The sequence below is a fragment of the Dysidea avara genome, chromosome 11 (genome assembly GCF_963678975.1).
Source record: "Dysidea avara chromosome 11, odDysAvar1.4, whole genome shotgun sequence".
In the NCBI taxonomy this organism is placed as follows: domain Eukaryota; kingdom Metazoa; phylum Porifera; class Demospongiae; order Dictyoceratida; family Dysideidae; genus Dysidea; species Dysidea avara.
The window spans coordinates 21,271,420-21,290,943 of NC_089282.1; the positions used below are offsets into that span (position 1 = coordinate 21,271,420).

General features: G+C 38.8%; 1 protein-coding gene across 7 annotated transcripts; it reads right to left on the reverse strand.

The window, feature by feature from the left end:
- Window positions 1–1,401: 1,401 nt before the first annotated feature.
- On the reverse strand, window positions 1,402–7,840 carry LOC136238405 (grainyhead-like protein 3 homolog). 7 transcript variants are annotated; one of them, XM_066028852.1, is made up of 15 exons: window positions 7,280–7,835; window positions 6,050–6,099; window positions 5,897–6,002; window positions 5,755–5,846; window positions 5,537–5,695; window positions 5,157–5,226; window positions 4,896–5,070; window positions 4,233–4,281; window positions 3,984–4,164; window positions 2,646–2,714; window positions 2,529–2,597; window positions 2,412–2,480; window positions 2,295–2,363; window positions 2,145–2,246; window positions 1,403–1,685 (listed from the first exon to the last, which is right to left on the reverse strand). In XM_066028852.1, coding segments are annotated over exons 2-15 (1,245 nt in total). In that variant the 5' UTR covers window positions 6,083–6,099; window positions 7,280–7,835; the 3' UTR covers window positions 1,403–1,683. The 7 variants fall into 7 exon arrangements, with proteins under 7 accessions (XP_065884927.1, XP_065884930.1, XP_065884931.1 ...); XM_066028855.1 differs by lacking the exon at window positions 2,295–2,363 and having other exon boundaries at window positions 1,402–1,685; window positions 7,280–7,839; XM_066028853.1 differs by lacking the exon at window positions 2,529–2,597 and having other exon boundaries at window positions 7,280–7,644.
- Between the last annotated feature and the right edge of the window lie 11,684 nt (window positions 7,841–19,524).

Sequence of the window (19,524 nt, forward strand, 5' to 3'; positions counted from 1 at the left end):
CACTCTTGCCCTCCTCACCCCCTCCCTCCCCACACACACACAGAGTAAAATTTATAGTACACATATGAAATGAACTATATTATGTATAGGGTCACATTCTGTTTTTTAGCTATTTCTTAACTAAGGTTAATTCTGTGATGTATACAGAGTGATCACTGTATGCATGATGTGATTCCCTGTCGAGAATCAAGAGATGGCATGATAACTTGCATTCATTTTGGTTTTGTGGTAATTTACTCACCATGTGCAAGGCAGATTTAGGGGGTGTATAGGATGCTGAAGTACCCTCCTCCCACCCATTTCAGCTATCCAGATGCCGGATTAGTGGTGGCAATAAAAGTGTCAACAACAGACATTTGTGGTTAAAAAGTTTGTACTGGATATTACACTTTTATGGCTTCCCTGTAGGAAATGTATGGTGGAAATTTTGATTGACTGTAAATATCGTGTTGGAAATTTTGAATGAAAGATTTTGAAATATTTTTAGTGCATCAAACTACAAATGACCCAAATTTCAAGATCATGTAATTACATCCACTAGTTATTAAATGTTTTTGGATCCAGCTCAACACATACAAACTAACTGGTGGAAGCTACAGTACATGTACTTGTATCTTAAGCACACATGGATGGAAAAAACAAGAAGGGAAGAGCTAATCTTTTCTTGGAAAGGGGGTAATAATAATATTTCAGAGACTAAAAAATCTACTAAAATTTGCAATACTCTAATAGAACAATCTATGTACTTCTAGCAGAACATCCGCCATCAAAACTCATCTAAACTATATGGAACAAAGAGTGCACTTGTACGCTGAAGTTAATGTCTTCTTCTTGACCTGTGAACTGTTATTTCATCATCATCCTGCTTGCTTAAAAGTTAAAAATTGTATATACCTTTTATGTACCATGAATCACATGCACGACGTCAGTCCTTCTTGTATGAGAATAACTTCTTTTAGTAGTAGGTAGTTTCAGTTGTAGCTACCAACTTGATACTAAATGGGTTGAAATATACTTCCTTAAAAATTGAAATTTATAACTACGTACAATAGTAGCTGGGAGCTGCATACCCTTACTTCATTCAATTCCACATTTTACTATTTTAAATGGCTTTAGAACAAACAGAATGTGACTATGCTGTAATTATCCATGTTGCATTTGAAAATGAGAAAGCAGCTGCAGCATAGGTTATTGGTGGTCGCAGCTTCATCTTTTAGTACATTTATTAGTATCAAATTAGGCTAATAGAATTAAATATGTTACACCTAGGTCACACTGCTGCAGATTCCTTGAAATTGGACTTGCAACTCAAACAACATTATTGTGCTGTGCCCTTCATAATGACAACTATAGAATTGTAGCTAACACTGCCAGCTTAGTTAATGGCTATATATATATAATATAAACTACAAGCCAGTACTCTTCCAAACTGGAGCTTACTATGACTATCAAACATTATGCATTACACAAGCTGAGTGCATGGATATATTATACTATATAGCTCCTATACATGCATCCATGCATGTCTAAATAGCTATTACAGACAGCAGCAACACATCCAATAGGATTATTAACCAAATAGTTTCACACAGCAATAAAATACTCTAATAAAGCAGTCATACTTTCACTGTAAGTTTTCAAAACGCTTCTAAACTTGCAGGTTCCTGAGTCAACAGTACTGTATTCTGTATATAAGTCAATCAGCAATATCATATTATAGATAAATACTACACATATCTGATCATAATTAATGGTGTGGTGCATCCATGCATGTCCCATGCAGGTTGACTGCTATAACTACTATAATTACACCCTACCAACACTTTTAAAAATATAATGCTGGTTTGTATATTGCCAAATATAGCTCATCATGCTGGTAGGCTAACAATAAAGCTGGGATCAAGAGGGGGTGTGGCTGGCAAAGCTGCAGACCTTGAAAATAATGTTGGTGAGACTAAAGGAAACATAATCACATATATAATAGGGATGGGCAATTATTCAATTATCGTGATAATCGTGATTATTTTATTGGCAATAATCGACATCGTCTACTTTTCATTGACTAGTGATACACTAATATATAAATATATATATCTGTTATTACATGACTAAAATCTTGTAATGATAATTTAATACATACTCACATTGTAAATTTCCTCCTTGATCACCTGAAAACCAAAATGAGATGTCATCTTCTTCTTCATCCCATCCATCATCTTTTTCTCCTATAGACTCATCACCTAAATCTAAGAAGAAACAACAGAGAGTAAGGCTAGGGGATACTACGAACATACCAGAATATTGAAGGAGGTCATCTTCATCCCATCCATCATCTTTTTCTCCTTTAGACTCATCACTTAAATCTAAGAAGAAACAACACAGAGTAAGGCTAGGGGATACTACGAACATACCAGAATATTGAAGGAAGTCATCTTCATCCCATCCATCATCTTTTTCTCCTTTAGACTCATCACTTAAATCTAAGAAGAAACAACACAGAGTAAGGCTAGGGGATACTACGAACATACCAGAATATTGAAGGAGGTCATCTTCATCCCATCCATCATCTTTTTCTCCTTTAGACTCATCACTTAAATCTAAGAAGAAACAACACAGAGTAAGGCTAGGGGATACTACGAACATACCAGAATATTGAAGGAAGTCATCTTCATCCCATCCATCATCTTTTTCTCCTTTAGACTCATCACTTAAATCTAAGAAGAAACAACAGAGAGTAAGGCTAGGGGATACTATGAACACAAGTTTAAGGATTTTAAGTTCGATTAGGGATCATATATATAGAAAAAAAAATGTTGGGAAACAAGGCCTACACCTGCAGATATACTAGTGAACATTTAATCCCTAATTCAGTCCATATACAAGACCAAGGACTGAATTAGGGATTAAATGTTCACTAGTATATCTGCAGGTGTAGGCGACCTCCCTTGTTTATTTCCCTACTTTCTTTTCTGTGATCCCTAATTGAACTTAAAATTTCTAGTTTTTCCTTACTTGTTGTTTTGCAAAATTATTATGACTGGTGAACCCACGCATACCGCATCAAAGAAGGATGGCGCCAGAATTAATGTTTCGTCTGAACACGTGCCAAAAACTGCTTTGAAAGTGCAGTGGCCATTATGCTTCGCTTTCAGCTATGTTCAGCCCATTACACAGCGCTACAGACGAAGAAGTGCCTCTGCAACAATCCAGTCGCCACGAAAATACGATGATTTGCATGCCCCCAACTATAAATTACTGCCTCGAAAGCGTAGAGGCCATTATGCTTCACTTTCAGCTATGTCCAGCCTGTTACACAGCACAAGTATTAAATATGAAGAACAGTGTTAGAATCGTCTCTGCAATCAGTCCAGTCACCATGGAAAATACAGATGATTCCCGTTTACAAATGTACTGTAGGGAAGCCATGCATCTTGCTACCGTGAATCGACACCTTGGGCTGTCAGCAAAAAGATATGGGACACAAAGGAGGACAAAGGTAAGTCCATGACGCGTGCATTGTATGTACTGCGGTATGCCAAAAAGCACATCTCGGCACGAAGCGACGTTGAACAATGAAAAATCAAGCCCATAGCCTTAGTTGTTATTGGGTTACGCTTGCCTGAAGGCAGGCAGGCAGGCAGGCAGGCAGGCAGGCAGGCAGGCAGGCAGGCAGGCAGGCAGGCAGGCAGGCAGGCAGGCAGGCAGGCAGTCAGGCAGTCAGGCAGTCAGGCAGGCAGGCAGGCAGGCAGGCAGGCAGGCAGGCAGGCAGGCAGGCAGGCAGGCAGGCAGGCAGGCAGGCAGGCAGGCAGGCAGGCAGGCAGGCAGGCAGGCAGGCAGGCAGGCAGGCAGGCAGGCAGGCAGGCAGGCAGGCAGGCAGGCTGGCTGGCTGGCTGGCTGGCTGGCTGGCTGGCTTTAGATTCTCCATACCACAAATACCAACCACCCCAAGGTTTACAGGACTGAATGTGTGTATACTAGCAAACCTAACAGTTTTCTTTTGTACTGCTCCAAATCATCAATATCATCACTGGAGATATCTGATATGTTTTCAAGATATGCTCTCATTAGGTCTTCTTCATTATCACTACTATCATCTTCACTATCATCACGGCTCATGGCAACTTTCTTATTAGGAGGGTTCACATCAAGATTGTCAAACTCATCCTGTAACAAGAATTATTATAATTGAATAATGTGGTGCTTAAAACAATTAAATATAGTGATGTCCTTACCTTTGCTTGAATTAGGGGAGTACTAAGACGACGTTTTGTCTCTCGCTCCCTAAAATAACAATGATCTTACTAATTCAGTAGTATACATTAATCAAAAACTACATCTTCATAGGCTTACTGTTAGCCTCCTTGCCAGGTCCCTAGAAGGATAGTTGTCTAATAAATAAATACATTTCCCATTCTGGTAATTTTGAAAGTAACACAATAGCGCACACATTGTATGCTTATCAATATGCCAAATGTTTCTTCTTAAGTGAATTTGAAACATTTTTGTGAAAGAAGTAGGGCTGTAGCTCTACCCATTTTTCTGCTATGCTTGACTGAACACATCAGGCAGGCAGTAGAAAATTCTGTCAAATAAGTTTTTTTTTCTGTAGCAACTTAACAAACAAAAATGTTTCGGGTCAATCTGAAGGCACTTTTTGGCTTGATTTTACTCAACTAATACCGTCATGTCATTGTGAGGAAAAATTGAGGGCAGCCTATATATGTGACATCTCTATGTCACATATATAGGCTGATGGATCTAAATACGGGCAAAAATCGAATGCCATTTAAAAATTATGCATACAGCCATTCATTAAGTACCAACTATGTAGTAAGACTGCAATGAATGTGATCACTCAAAGTGGCTTAAACTGTATTGAATTCTGCTAGGCTTACCTAATATTCTGTAGCAAAGATGAAGTAGCAAGCTTGCTGGAGCTGGCTTTAGATAACGAGTCACCATGAGGAGCTGGGATAAAGATAAACGGGAAAGGGCCCAGAGTACTAGTGGGTGTGAGTGTGGTCACTTTGCTTGGAGGTTGAAAATCATTAGAACCGGAGGGACTCCTGCCTGTGAATGAGATAGTCTGTAAATGCATGTACCCATGTATAGTGTGTGTGCGTGAGTGCATGCGTGCATCACAAGCTCTCACAAACCTTTAGGATTCATTTTCTGTAACTGCCTTTTTACAGACCTCATTTCATCCTTAATCTTTCTATCAGCCCCCTATGAGAATAAGTACATACAAAGACAAAACACACTTTGTCTAAAGGATGCTGAGCAATCAGAATATGTGTCAGGTAAGGCAATCTCAGAGGGTAGAAAAGCTCTGGACAAATATATAGATCTAACAATCTGGTCTGAGTGCTTTTGAGAATCTTTTTCTTGTGCTAAATGGTGATGAGTACGAGGGTATACACAAGGCATTCCCTCTTGCTGGCTCACAAGGCCATCACACATGCCTTGTGAGCCAGCTAGTATATTCCCCTACCTGGTCTCCACACACATGCCTGCGTACCCAAATACACACACACACCTTGTCATGGAACACTTTAATTTTACAGATAGCACGATGTACAGGATCAGCACTAGGGTCAAAGTCTTCATAAGTGTCCACCAATAAGTGCAGGGGTATCCCAGCCACACCATTCTGTGCAGAGAAGTCCATGCTCAAACAGTTAACACAGAAGACAAGCTGTGAAAGAGAGGAAGATGTCTTACATCAATACTAAATACATGGTTTCTTGTACCAACCTTTGCAGGACCTTTTGATGGTGACCACTGAACTGAGAAAGCATTGTGTCCTAAATCCTCTATATTCTCTGCATTTTCACAATTCTTACCATCTATAAGAAACAAATCTGTACACACACATGCACACGTACAAACCACTTACCGATATCAAATGCCCTCTGGTTGGGGTTGGCCTGCATGTTGTACCAATGCTGCCAGAGCAGTCGCTCAGTTTTCCGTACAGATGTGAACACCAGGTAAACGATGGACTATAGGAATGTACTCAAAACTGAACCCCACAATGCATTGTTCACACCTTCACATCAACATCTCTAGTGCTCTCCATCATAATATAATATGATTGACCTGGAAAGGATATTGATTGCTTTGATTTGCAGCAGTACAATATAATTGGGACACCATAAACTCAACCGATAGGTCTCTATAATACACCAAAAGTATACAGTCATGTTTATTGTAGCATGCATGTATAATACCTATCAGAGATGTTTAGATGAGATATATATCATGCTATTAATGTGGACACTTGACAAATGAAAAACATATAACATAATTCAGACACTTTGTTAAGGTCTTCCAAATACACAGGACATCTAGATAATTAGGACATCTTAGTAACCACATTGCATCTAAGTTTCTCTATGAAAAGAATGAAAACCTTAAAAATATCCTAATATGGGAATATCCAAACAGAAGACGTGTCAACGATTCCTTTGCTGTATTAAGTACCAACACATCAGTATTAATATCAAATCAGGACACCTCACTAATAAAGAGGCCTTGATAATCAGGACACCTGTTCATATGTATTAGTGTATACACCTGAAATCAGATCACCTCACTAATAAGGACACATTGATAATCAGGACACTTGTCCATGGTCCCATTTGTATTCATGTACACACACTTACACCCCCTACCGTATAGCTGGTAATTTTTGAAAGGTTTTTATTTTCGGATATTTCGAAGAGGCCTTCTCTTTGAAAATAAATTCCCACATCCGGTTGTTCTTCAAAAATAAATTCCCACAAGTGAAAGCAACGATCCAATTTGCTTGTGTAGTCCTCAAGTTTTAACTCAGAATTGCTGATGATAATGGGTAAACTATATCATTACTGTGCCAATAACCAGTGATCCAGAATGCTGTTCGCTCTATAATCTATGGTAAATAGCTAGCTACGATCGTGCATGATCGAACCAGTGAATTTACTTCACTTGAGTCTCCCTCGGTCTTCTCTCCAGTGCACAGGGATGGGGATTATTCCATCAGTAAGTCAGTTTTTGGCAAACATTCATGCATCTTCATAATTTGTGACACGAATTTCCGCTTCGGTATTTGAAATCCATCCGGGCTTCGAAATATGCACTCTTCGAAATTAAAATCCTTCGAAATTCAGATTTTGTTTGTTGTATGAAATTTTCAGTTTCGAAAATAACCTGCTATACGGTATATTCAAGACACTTCTTTAATAAAGATACTTCAACACAATTCTAAAGTACTGAGGTTGCACAATATGTTTCTCACCTTTGTTCAAGCAAGTGAGAGTATCTTCACTTTGTAAATGAATGACTGAATTAGGAACACTCAGCTTGTACACATATCTGTAAGAGGGTATGGCATGTCATGGACACACACACCAGGGAGAGGAGGGTGAAGGGGTCATGCTCACTTTACTTGACCACCCCAACTGGTAATGATTTGATGTAGGTGGATAGGAATTCAAGATCCAAGAAACAATGTGTTGACTACCTAAGTTTGCTTGACTGTTCTACTAGAGTATGCATAATAGTTAGACATCGAAACATAGGGTTCTATGAAATTTAGAAACCCTCAGGCCCTGTAGTAGCGCCCTTACTTCACTCGAGCACCACAACACACAGCCTTTTGGGTTTCTAAATTCCGTAGAACCCTGTGTTTCGATGTCTAACTTATTTAGACCTCAGCTCTTTATTGTACCTTCACAGCTGACACAAGAAATTTAGTGCTTATTAATAGAAATAGGCCCAATATACCTTCCCATAAAAAAAATAACACTTGCTATCCAATAAACTGCCCATGCGTTGCCAATACTGCAGGTGCGCAATTGCTGTGTTTTGTATTGCCCTAGAGACAGGGATGTATTGAGACATAAACAATGGATCTAGATTACATCCCAAAAATACCTTCGCTGTAAAAAAAAAAGGCGCGTCCAAGAAACTACCAGTACCTGAAATCCTATGTAAAAACAGCTCAGAAAAGTAACTGGTAACTTAAAGAGCTGATATCTGGAGCGGCCAAGAATACAACTAACTACAATTACTAAAGTTTTAATCCATGCAACAACACCTGGCTGTAAAGCAGATGCATGTACAATTATACATGAAAGTAAAAGTAACTGGCAGCTGAAACAGCTGATATCTGAAGCAGCCAAGAATGAATGTTCATATACAACAGGGCCGGTGGAAGCTCTTAGTGGTTAGTCAGGCAACAAGCCAGGTAATGATTCAGAGATTGTGTATATTGCTTCATACATACACTGACTTTTGTAACTTCCCTAGCTGTCACACTACCTTTCTATATGTTGTAAAGTCTAATTTCGTTTATACAATTACAACCTACCTCTCAACAGAGCTGGAAGAATGTCCACCACACTGGTCATCGTGTGGTTCGATCATTAGACGCACGGGTATAATAGAGGATAAATGGGTGGTAACATGAAGTGGGCTGCACGTCCTTTTACTGTATTAAAGGTTAGAATGGTTAGTGTCTGTCTAGAAACAGAGTGTATGTCTTATCTGATGACGTAACTACTATACGGAGCTACCTTATTAGTGTGTAGCTATATTAGCTTCGAAATTAGGGCATGAGCTCACATGACTGGCTTGGGCTGTGAAAATCTGCTACGGCAGTGGACGTAGTGCTTCCATTGGCCCTGTACAACTAGTTCAAAATTTAAACATTGAACCTTTATCATTCAGCTGTGCTCTATATTCATTCTTGCTGCATCCTTAAGTAATTTCTTTTAATTCTATAATTGGCTGGTAATTTGGCCGCCTTTTTTGTTCTATATACTAACTATTAAAAAAGGTGGCCAAATTACCATCCAATTATAGAATTAATAAAAGAAATTACTTAAGCATGCAGCAAGAGTGAATATAGAACACAGCTGAATGATAAAGGTTCAATGTTTAAATTTTGAATAATTGTATATGAACATTCATTCTTGGCTGCTTCAGATATCAGCTGTTTCAGTTGCCAGTTACTTTTACTTTCATGTATAATTGTACATGCATCAGCTTTACAGCCAGGTGTTGTTGCATGGATTAAAACTTTAGTAATTGTAGTTAGTTATATTCTTGGCCGCTCCCTTTAAGTTACCAGTTACTTTTCTGAGTTGTTTTTTACATAGGGTTCCAGGTACTGGTAGTTTCTTGGATGCGCCTTTTTTTACAGCGAAGGTGTTTTTGGGATGGATATCACTCATTTTTGTCAATGATAGACTCTACAAATTGGTTAAAAGGGTAACTTCTAGATGATCTTTGAAAATGAGCAATTAAAACTAATGCAGAGTATTATCTTGGAGAGTCAAAGATACACCTGTCATCTTGTCTGACAGTGTTATAAAAAGCCATACATACTAATGACTGTTTCATAACACCGTTCAGAAGTATGACTGTTCTATTAAAGTAAATGCATGTGACAATTACTGTTAGAATATCCCATATCTGTACATAGTAAATGCTTCAGACACCTTATGTTCAAAAGTAAACTTCCAAGTGCCTAATTAGTTCACAGTATATTATTATTATTATTAATGTTTTACAGCACATAGGTACTGAAAGCCAATGGCAAGTACTGCCAAAGGCTAAATTACACTAACATAAAATTAATTAACTACAAAACTTAAAGTACACTAGGATAAAATTAGATAATTAAATAGTTACAGAACTGATTGGTTTCTTATAGGAAAAGTGGGGAGGTAAAGCTATGGTAGTTTGTTGTAAAGTGGAGGTTTTGTCGTTCTAACACACTGGCTACAGGGACAGAAGTAGTGGAAGGTATGTACATCATTGTCATCAAACTCTTGTATGAAGTGGTTCCACATATAGATGTACAATTTGTGCTTGATAGATGTTATTTGAGCTGTTAAATCCACTGTAGGTGGAGAGTTCCACAGGCGGGGTATACGGTGAAAGTAGAGATGATGAGTTAAGTTTGTGGAGCACCTGTGGTGAACCAAATTTGCAGATGAACCAAATCTAGTGTTCGATGAGCTAAATTGTAGATAGTTATTAATGTTGAAATGGGAAGTTGGTGACTTGTATGACTTGATGAAAAATAAGATGTCATTGATTTCATATATATACATTAAAGGTAGCATCTTTAGGGTCACCAAGCGAGACTTATATGTTGAATGAAAGTCATTAAGAATAAATTTAGTTGCTCTCCTCTGTATTCTTTCAAGAATGTTTGTGTTTGATTAATGAGGGCCTCCAAATTTGGGAATAGTATAGGAGCTGAGATCTCACAAGACTTTCTTCTAGCTGAAATTGGGCAACTAACTGAGAAGTGTCTTCTTATGAGACCCAACATCTTGTACGCTTTACCTGATATTAATTTATAATGACTATCCCAGGATAGATCCTGTGCCACTAGTACTCCAAGATCTTTAACACACTCAGCAGTAGTGATGGGTTTGCTATCCATTTGAAGGTGGTGTTGGATGTGTCAAGTGTGGTTCTGGACCAAAACTGAATGTGGACAAATTTTGCAAAGTTAAAACTAAGATCATTATTTATAGACCAATGAAAAGTATTGTTTAGATCTTCTTGAAGGAGATCTACTTCAGATATGTCTGAATTGATTGTGTGTTTAAGGCACTTGGTGTCATCTGCAAAAATAAATGGCAGAGAGGACTTTAGGCAGTTAGGAAGATCATTGATGAAAAGGACAAAAAATAGTGGTCCGAGAATGCTGCCCTGTGGGACACCAGATAGGACAGGAAGAGACTCCGAGCAGCTGTCATTTATACGAACGTATTGGTGTCGGTTAGTTAAGTAAGCCTTAAACCAGTTAAACAGTTTTCCAGCAATTCCATATGATCTCAGTTTGAGCAATAACTTACAGTGAGACACAGAGTCAAAGGCCTTTTTGAAATCTAAGTAAATAACGACATCTTGTTGTTTTCTTGGCATCAAGAAGCTCATTAATAAGTAATAACAACTGTTGCATGGTGGAGCGACCAGGTAAAAATCCAAATTGATGTGGAGTAAATGAGTTTGATACAAATTGAATAGTTTCCTTGAAAATAATTTTCTCAATAACCTTGGAGATGATACATAATAAAGAAATGGGGCGATAATTTGAAATAACAGTGTGATCACCTATATACACAGCCACATATTGTCAAGAGTCCTTAATAAGAGTAGATTACGGACTCTTAATTGTTAATATCACCATTTTTTGTACTGTGTTCACAGCTTCAGGATTGCAGCAGCAGATAAAGGAATGGGGCACTCAATCATCAAGACTTGGGGAGATGGAATCAAGACACACGGTAGTGTGTCGTGCGGCCCAAGAAGCCGGCGCGCAACACCCGTGAGTACATTGACAGGAAGAAAATGCAATTTTCGCACCTCTGTAGTTCTGCGCTGCCTTGATGAAACAAGACGATTTTTGCTGTGGACACTCCCTCCACCTTCAGCACTCCACATTCCAAATTTGAGCGAAAGCGCTTCAAGTGTTCCCGAGATATGCGACTTCAAAAAGTGGCTCAGTTTCTTCGTTTTTCTTCTTATTTTTCTTCCTCTTTTCGCACACTTACAAAAACCGCTATAAAATGCAAACGCAATATCCGATTACCTTGAAATTTGGCACACAGAAGGGGGTATAAAGGCGCATCTCTGTACCAACTTTGGCTGGAATACGATAAACAGGCAAACAGTTATTAGCAATTATTCACGAAAAATATCACCAATATGTTGTCACGCTTACAGGGTAAACCGCGTATGGGAAGAAGCTGAAAATCGGTGGGTCAATAGGTTAACTATTGAACTTCAAACCTTTTGTGGTTTGAAAGAAATCGAGCTAAAAACCAGGAAGACAGAACGAAAAGACCAACAGTGTGTAACAATTATGCAATCGAGATTAACTAATAAACAAAAACGACTACTTTCCACGCCCACCAGAAAAACCGCTTGGGGTAATGCTTTGAAATCCGCTGTACAGATGGAGTAATCATCTTAGAAAGGATCTTCAATGGTGTAGAAGAATCAGACTTGAAGCCACGGAGTTATAACACGAAATCAAACTTGGTGTAGCAAGTGCGAGATCGAGATACTCTAATAGAGCAGTCACCCTGAAAAGAATTCAACAGATCAGCTAGAAACTAGTAACCTGTATAGAGATAAGCTACAAACAATTCACCCTGTAGACAGATCACCTAGAAGAAGCTACCTTGTAGGGAGTTCAACTACGTAGTTCAGCAAGAAGAACTCACCTTATAGAGAGTTCAGCTACAAAGAAACCACCATGTAGAGAGTTCATCTATAAACAAATCGCCCTGTAGAGGAATTAGCTAGAAGAAATTACCCTGTACAGAGTTCAGCTACAAATAAACCATCATGTAGAGAGTTCAGCTGCAAACAAATCACCTGTAAAGAGTTCAGCTACAAACAAATTACTCTGTAGAAAGGTCAGCTAGAAGAAGTCACCCTGTAGAGAATTCAGCTACTAACTAGTGACCCTGTAGAGACATCAGCTAGAAGAAGTTACCTTGTAGAGAGTTCAGTTACAAACAAATCATCCTGTAGAGACATCAGCTAGAAGAAGTTACCTTGTAGATAGTTCAGTTACAGACAATTCACCCTGTAGAGAGATCAGCTAGAAGGACTCACCTTGTGGAGTGTTCAGTTACACAGAAACCACCATGTAGAGTTCTGTAATAAATATCTGCATTATATATATAATTTGTACATTTATTGATAAAATCAGAAATATTTAAAGTAGTCATCTGTTTCATCTTTTCTTCTCCCTGTGGAAAAAAAAAAAAAAAAAGAGGTTAAAAAAGCCCCAAAGCTGGCCATAGGCCAGCTTTGGGGTATATAAATACAAAAAGAAGTGAAATCTAATCCAAAACAGCCAAACTGTACAAAAAGAGTGCAGCCCTCAAAAAGGCTATGGTGAAAAAAGATGTGAAATCCAAGGTGGCGGCCAAGAAATGGCTGTGATGGTAGGTTAATGGTAAAAATTTTAATAACGACAATTCAGGTGAATTTTGTGCCAAGACCAAGCGGCACCAAAATTCACCTGAATTGTTGTTATTAAAATTTTTACCATTAACCTACCATCACAGCCATTTCTTGGCCGCCACCTTGGATTTCACATCTTTTTCACTATAGCCTTTTTGAGGGCCGTACTCTTTTTTTTACAGCTTGGCTGTTTTGGATTAGATAGTATTGCCATGGACAATGCTGGTACTAACCCCTCAAGGGTGTCACAGTGCAGTATAGATGCAACCAGTGTATAAGACCAGAGCCTTGATCATCACTGAATTTTTATACTTGATGAAGCAATTAAAACTAAAAAGTTGTAGTACTTACACTTTCCTCAGGGAGCATACTCCCAGACTCCCTGCCTGTTCAGCAGAATAATAGGATGAGCCTTACTAACTTTCACCTTTGCTCTGCAGGTCTCCGGATGTATCAGCAACACACTCGGCAACATAATATACGATAGCTGTAAGTAATGCTAGTGAATGCCCCTAGGCAGAACTATAGGGGTGGGAATTTTGCCCTACTATCACAGTATTGTCAGTAGTTCTCGCAGGTCTTTGCCCAGCCATCATCAACTGCTGTCAAAACATTAGTTTTCTCCCCCAGACCCTTCCTCAAGCGCACTTATCACACAAAAATAACATAATTAGTTTAGCAGTGCACAAATAATTCTTGACAGCTTATACTATATTAAAGTACACATACCGTATTGTTGAATCAAGGCATACCACCAGAATCCAGCTTGACAACTATCACGTAATCTATTTAGGGGAAGTCTTGTGGAAAGTCCCTGATCACCTCAAGCGGACACACATGATATGCGGTTTTTAATTGAATGTTTACTAAAATTGCAGTCCATGTCTTTGAGAAACTCGCTCCTTGTGAGAAACTACAATGCTTGAGCAACGCTTAAAGAAAGAAGTAAGAGTCTAGAATACTGAGGTAGACTACTCAATGATATATGCTGGTATTGGGGGCTAACGAAACAAGGAGTGAAGTTCTCCCCAGTGTGTAAAGTGCCACACATCACCCACAATTGCCACACAATGATTAAATGTGAAGGTTTTTGGCTCAGTTTTTGGACCTGTGCAGAGCTGAAAACTTCTAATGCTACCAAGACTAAGTAGCAGCAAATGCTGGTATTACCTCATGGCGAGATTGTCAACAATGTGTACGGACCAACTGCCACCTGCCACTTACATCGGCAGAAGTCCAGGAACTTTGGCTGCAGGTTGAAGAAGTAACTAGCGAAAGTAACATGTGCAATGTTTGTATGTACTCATTCACTGGTCTAAATGGCTGAATTGATATACAGTGAAACCTGACTAATCAGGTCTCTGTGTAGTCTTTTAAATCCCCAAATGTGTCGTTTGTGTAAAGTGACAGATTTTTTTTTGGTGTAATAGCTATATGTATTAAATGTCCACCTTTCAGTTTTTACAGGTTATCTGGTCATAGCATGCAGTTCATACCCTGGTATGTGGTGCATAGTGATATTTTCCAGTACCCAGCTTTTAGGCATATTGTATTTAATACCCACTTGTTGGTTTTTGTAGGCCATCCGGTTGTAGCAGTTCATCCAGTAGCAGTTGGATGTGGTCTTGCGTAACTTGGAACCATACAGGAACTCAGATGAAAGAGTGTCGCAAATTCAGGTTAGTTAACATACAGAGGAAGTGTGGTGTTGCAATTCTCCCTCATCTGGACACCAATTGTCCAGACACCTCTATTTGGGCACCTCCATTGTCTGCACAGCCTAAATTAGTCATGCGGCTTCTAGTTTATTGACTACAATATGGTTTGCAGTTGAAAGCTGTTAGATGGCTTGTTTATTCTACTAATGATAACTACCACTTGGTTGTTAGGTGATAACGTATTTTTTACAGTTAGAGGAGGGACCATGAATGTTCTGTAGTGACTTCAATTCTGCACACTAAACTGCACAACACAACTGATAGCAATAACATTACTTCGCTTTAGTACAATTTAGGACATTTCTGATACAGTAGTATGTACCAGACTGGCTGGATAAGAGAGGTTCCATTGTACTTGTATTTGATGCCTACTTGTCACTCTGTAGTTAAGCCTGGAGGATCCACCAGCCTGGCATGTTAGTTTTTTTTGTACATTCTCTTTTCACTTCAGTGCCTGCTTGTTGGGGGACTGGTCTCTTGTGTCGTCAGATATCAAGCAAGTTCATTTGGTGCCGGAAGTTAACGAAAGTGATTAGATCAAGGATCAGATCAACATCGACACACGCTGATTCACCATGTTGATGCAATGGGTATTTTAGATGTGTGTGTAAGCAGTGCCAATTCACCGAGACCCGTCAGGTGAAACTTCTAGTAGCTCAAATCCCAGTATTATCTCATGGCAGGATTGTTGACAAGGTATACGGACCGAATACCAAATAACCGTGGCTCTGTTATCATTTGTGATCTCAGATGTTCCCGGATTATACTATTGTGGTGGGACCAAAATAATATCAAGGTCAACAATGAGCTTTATCCTGCCTGGTAAGATTTTAGCATTATTGTTTATGATCTCTTGATTTTCCAGGATGAGGCATACAGTTGTGATGGGAATAAACTAATTCATAGGTTATGTGACTATTGCATTTTATAATCAGAATTTTATTGTTAATATCACAAACAATTAATGTGATGTATTTTGTTATGTAACATGTACATTAAGTGACATTCATGATGAAAGCCACAATGGGAGTGGTTAGGGTGGGTAATGCTATGTAGCTAACAAGCTGGTTTGAGCTCTACCAGAAGCTTGACAAGCAAGTTGACAAGTCACAAATGTTAAGCAAGTTTAGTACACCAAGTGTGGTGTGGCACAAGAAATTATGCTTGAAACACCTTCTCTAGTGACTGTACGTTCTTCATGCTTTCACACTTTATTTATAAGACATCTGCCAATTATCAACGCTCGAATGAGGCGTGGTATTAAATGGAGTTTAAAAGATTTCTGCTTAAAATGCCTTCCCTAGGGAACTTGCGGTTCTGCACGCTTTCACAACTTGTTTATCAGACAGTAGGGCTTGTGTACACATCGTGTCTTTAAAAGTTATTGTAGGGATTAGAGGTTTGATCGAAGAAAATACGCGAATGGACAAACCAGAATTAGATAATGTCAGTGCTGTACGGACTGTATAAACACGGCTATGTTGACTAGTATAACGTGACGGTAAGTGTACATAAGGTAGAAAAATAAAGTGAAATATGTGTAAATACGCCTATTTTATATTTTAGCAAGGTCGCAAGACAATGATGACGACTCCTAAAGATTTTTTTAACACATAACGCAATACAAATCCATTGAGAGATGTTGCATAATCCAGGGCTAATATTGCAAAACTGTCCCTACACGTAAATAACTCACAGTAGTGGCCGCGTGTCTTTTAATTGGGCATGCGCTTCGTAGTTTCTTGGCCGCGCGACTCACTACCATGAGTCTTGATTATACAATACGTTAATGGTCTGATTTATGGACAGATTGACTGTACAAAAATTACTGGCAAGCTACGCAGCATGTTTATGAAATCATAGATGAAATTTATTGTCACACCTACCAAAAACTAACCACTTATGAATGCAACTGAGTTTTGTTACATCCTTGGTAAGGCCATACCTATTTGAAAAATTGTTGCTCGGATTTTTAAAGGAAAAGTTAGGGTCGGTAGGTCGGGAAAAAAAAGAAAAAAAACCATTCCAAACGTGTCATTCCATTGTTGACAACGAATTGTACGAGGGTACACAACAACAGCTCCTTTCTTCGCTATAACAGATAACCACGCATTAACCGCCATTTCGGCTACAAGTCCGCCAACATAACAATCACGTGAGTTTTTTTTTGGTCTTTTATGAAAAGAGGGTCAGTCGGGTCCGAGCAACAACTTTTCAAATAGGTATGGCCTAAACTATCACAGTACAAATCTAAGATCAAAAAGTTGTTACATAAAATTCAACACATGCATAGTATTAGTGCTTTAAACTACTATAGCATTCATTGAAATTTATGATATCAAGCAGTACAGTAGGGATATGATGGTTAGCACTCCCTCATGAATAATATTGACCAAAAATCAGCCTCAAATAGGCACCGGCCGATTATGCTGGCATAATTGGTGACCAAAAGCATCAAGCATAATGCCAGCATGATAGGGACGATATTTGAAAATTTAATTAAAACCTGCAGTACATGTGCCTGAAAGAAAGCAAATATTCACTGCCAACAGTATAATAAAAAACATGTAATATAACTTATTAAATCATTCCTTTGTTGGTTATTTACACTTTGCAGAAATAAGATCGAGATACTCTAATAGAGCAGTCACTTACTCTAATACAGTAGTCAGCAAAGACTGATATACTCTAATAAAACAGTCAGTACTAGAGCATAATTTTCAGCATAATAGGCTTAATTTTTGGGCAATGCTCAAAAGCATAATAGGTAAAATTTTGGGCATAATAGGCCGGAGCCTAGCCTCAAAGCTCACATGAAACTAATCAGTAACTTGTTGAAACAACACAGACATTTCAACATAGGAGTCTCATAGATTTCTTCAAAATTAATTTTTAGTAGATAATCCTATGAATAATTTTTCTGAATTGTAGTTATATTCATCATACCATATTCATCTGTATTAAAACTGCTCTCAAACACACGCAGGGGCTCAATTATGTGTCAGGTACTTCATTCCAAGCAGTGGCGGAGAAAGTAGTTGATATGATGGGGGGCTGACCAGGGGCGGAAATGAACTGAGGCACTACATTGTCTCTGGTTTGGTAAGGTGAGACAAAAAAAAGGTTACAGCCAGCTGACAATAGCTGCCCACCTCACCAGCTACGTATTTATAGCTGGTAAACTATGTAAAAATCCTTACATAGCTCGCTACACACTGCTCTAATACTGTGACTGCTTTATTAGAGTGACTGCTCTATTAGAGTATTTCGATCTTTATCACGGTTTTCAGCCCCACTCCAAAAGGGATAATTTCGGTGCGTGGTATCATTCTGAGGAGGGGGGCTAAGCCCCCTAGTTCCCCCGCCTCTTATGATTCCAAGCTATGTAACATATACTTGCCTGGGTCTGTTTAAATGCCGTGGTGCTTAAACTTACAACTAGAGTATAATTCAGGGAACAGCTGGGTTTTTATATGGATACATATGGTACAATTATTGCTAGACTATTCATCTACAGCATCTGAGTAAATTGATACAGTGAGCCAGTGACCATACAGGTTTCTGACTCCCTGCTTCATAGGCTTACTGTTAGCCTCCTTGCCAGGTCCCTAGAGGGATAGTTGTCTAATAAATAAATAAATAAAATATACAGTTTTTTTGATTAGTGTAGCTGACTGTTCTATTAGAGTATATCCCAGCACAAATTAAAGAAGAGTAGTAAACTAGCACCAACATCGGACATGACTAAAACATGGAACAGACTGGAAAAATGGACTCACAAACGGACTGGAAGGAACTTCCCTGAAAATGTTTTTTTTTTTTTTTTTGCCATAGAAACTCACTATATCACTGCTACAAAGAATATAACACGTAACAACAGCCTTAAACAAACCTCTGAACGCGTGTTCGAGCCGCCATTTATAAACCCTCGGATAACTTCAAAGCGCCAGTCTGCCAGTGTGAGCGCCTGTGACAGCGAAGTTGTCCGTTAGTGTTGTAAACACTGGTTAGTGTTGTAAACAAGTTTAACAAACAAAATAACACAGACTGTATTTTTAGTAGCCAGTGCCTTGCCAGCTGATTAAATACAATGTGGCCCGTGGCAGGGCCACGAAGCCTACCTGTCACCTGTAAAACTTAAGATCAGCCGTCAAATTAATTGCAGCAATTAACCAGACCACGAAATCCAAGTAGCATAGTGTCTTAACAGGCTTAAAGCTTCTTGTTTACAAATGCGAAACAGAAAGTACGCTTTTAATTAAACACAAAATGAATTTAATTTCAGACTATCTTTAAGCGCAGGGCTTAGTATTGGCTTGAGCACACTTCGACATCGTGTTCAGAGTGGTTCAGAGGTTTCTTTCAGGTCGTTGTTGCACGTTATATTCTTTCTAGCAGCTATACAGTGAATTTCTATGGCCAAAAAACGTTTTCAGGCAAGTTCTTTCCAGTCCGTTTGTTAGTCCGTTTTCCCGGTCCGTTCCGTGTTTTAGTCATGTCCGCCAACATCAAAGTCATTTTGTCAATTACATACACTCCTTTTACCACATCAAAGGAATTTTGAGCAAAGTAAAATGGTGCTGTACCACTCTTTAGGGAACATTCTACAGACTAGCAGAACTACCGGTATATCCAGACTACCTGGCCTTAGCTGGTAATCTGGTAGTCTTCTAGTTCATTGACCAGCAACGTCTGATGGCCGACAGTTGTAATTCTCTCCGGAATTGATGATAAGTGAAATGTTATAAATCACATACTGATAGCATAACTACATTCCTCTAGATAGTTATTTTATTAGTTTTACATGAAAGAGTAGGCAATT

Excerpts from the sequence above, each read along its gene's own strand:
- LOC136238405 (XM_066028852.1), bottom strand. The coding sequence starts at position 6,082 with ATGATGGAGAGCACTAGAGATGTTGATGTGAAG. Across the intron at positions 5,847-5,896 it reads CCAGAGGGCATTTGATATCG|ATGGTAAGAATTGTGAAAAT; the intron begins GTAAGTGGTTTG and ends TGTTTCTTATAG. Across the intron at positions 2,247-2,294 it reads TGACCTCCTTCAATATTCTG|ATTTAGGTGATGAGTCTATA; the intron begins GTATGTTCGTAG and ends GTTTCTTCTTAG.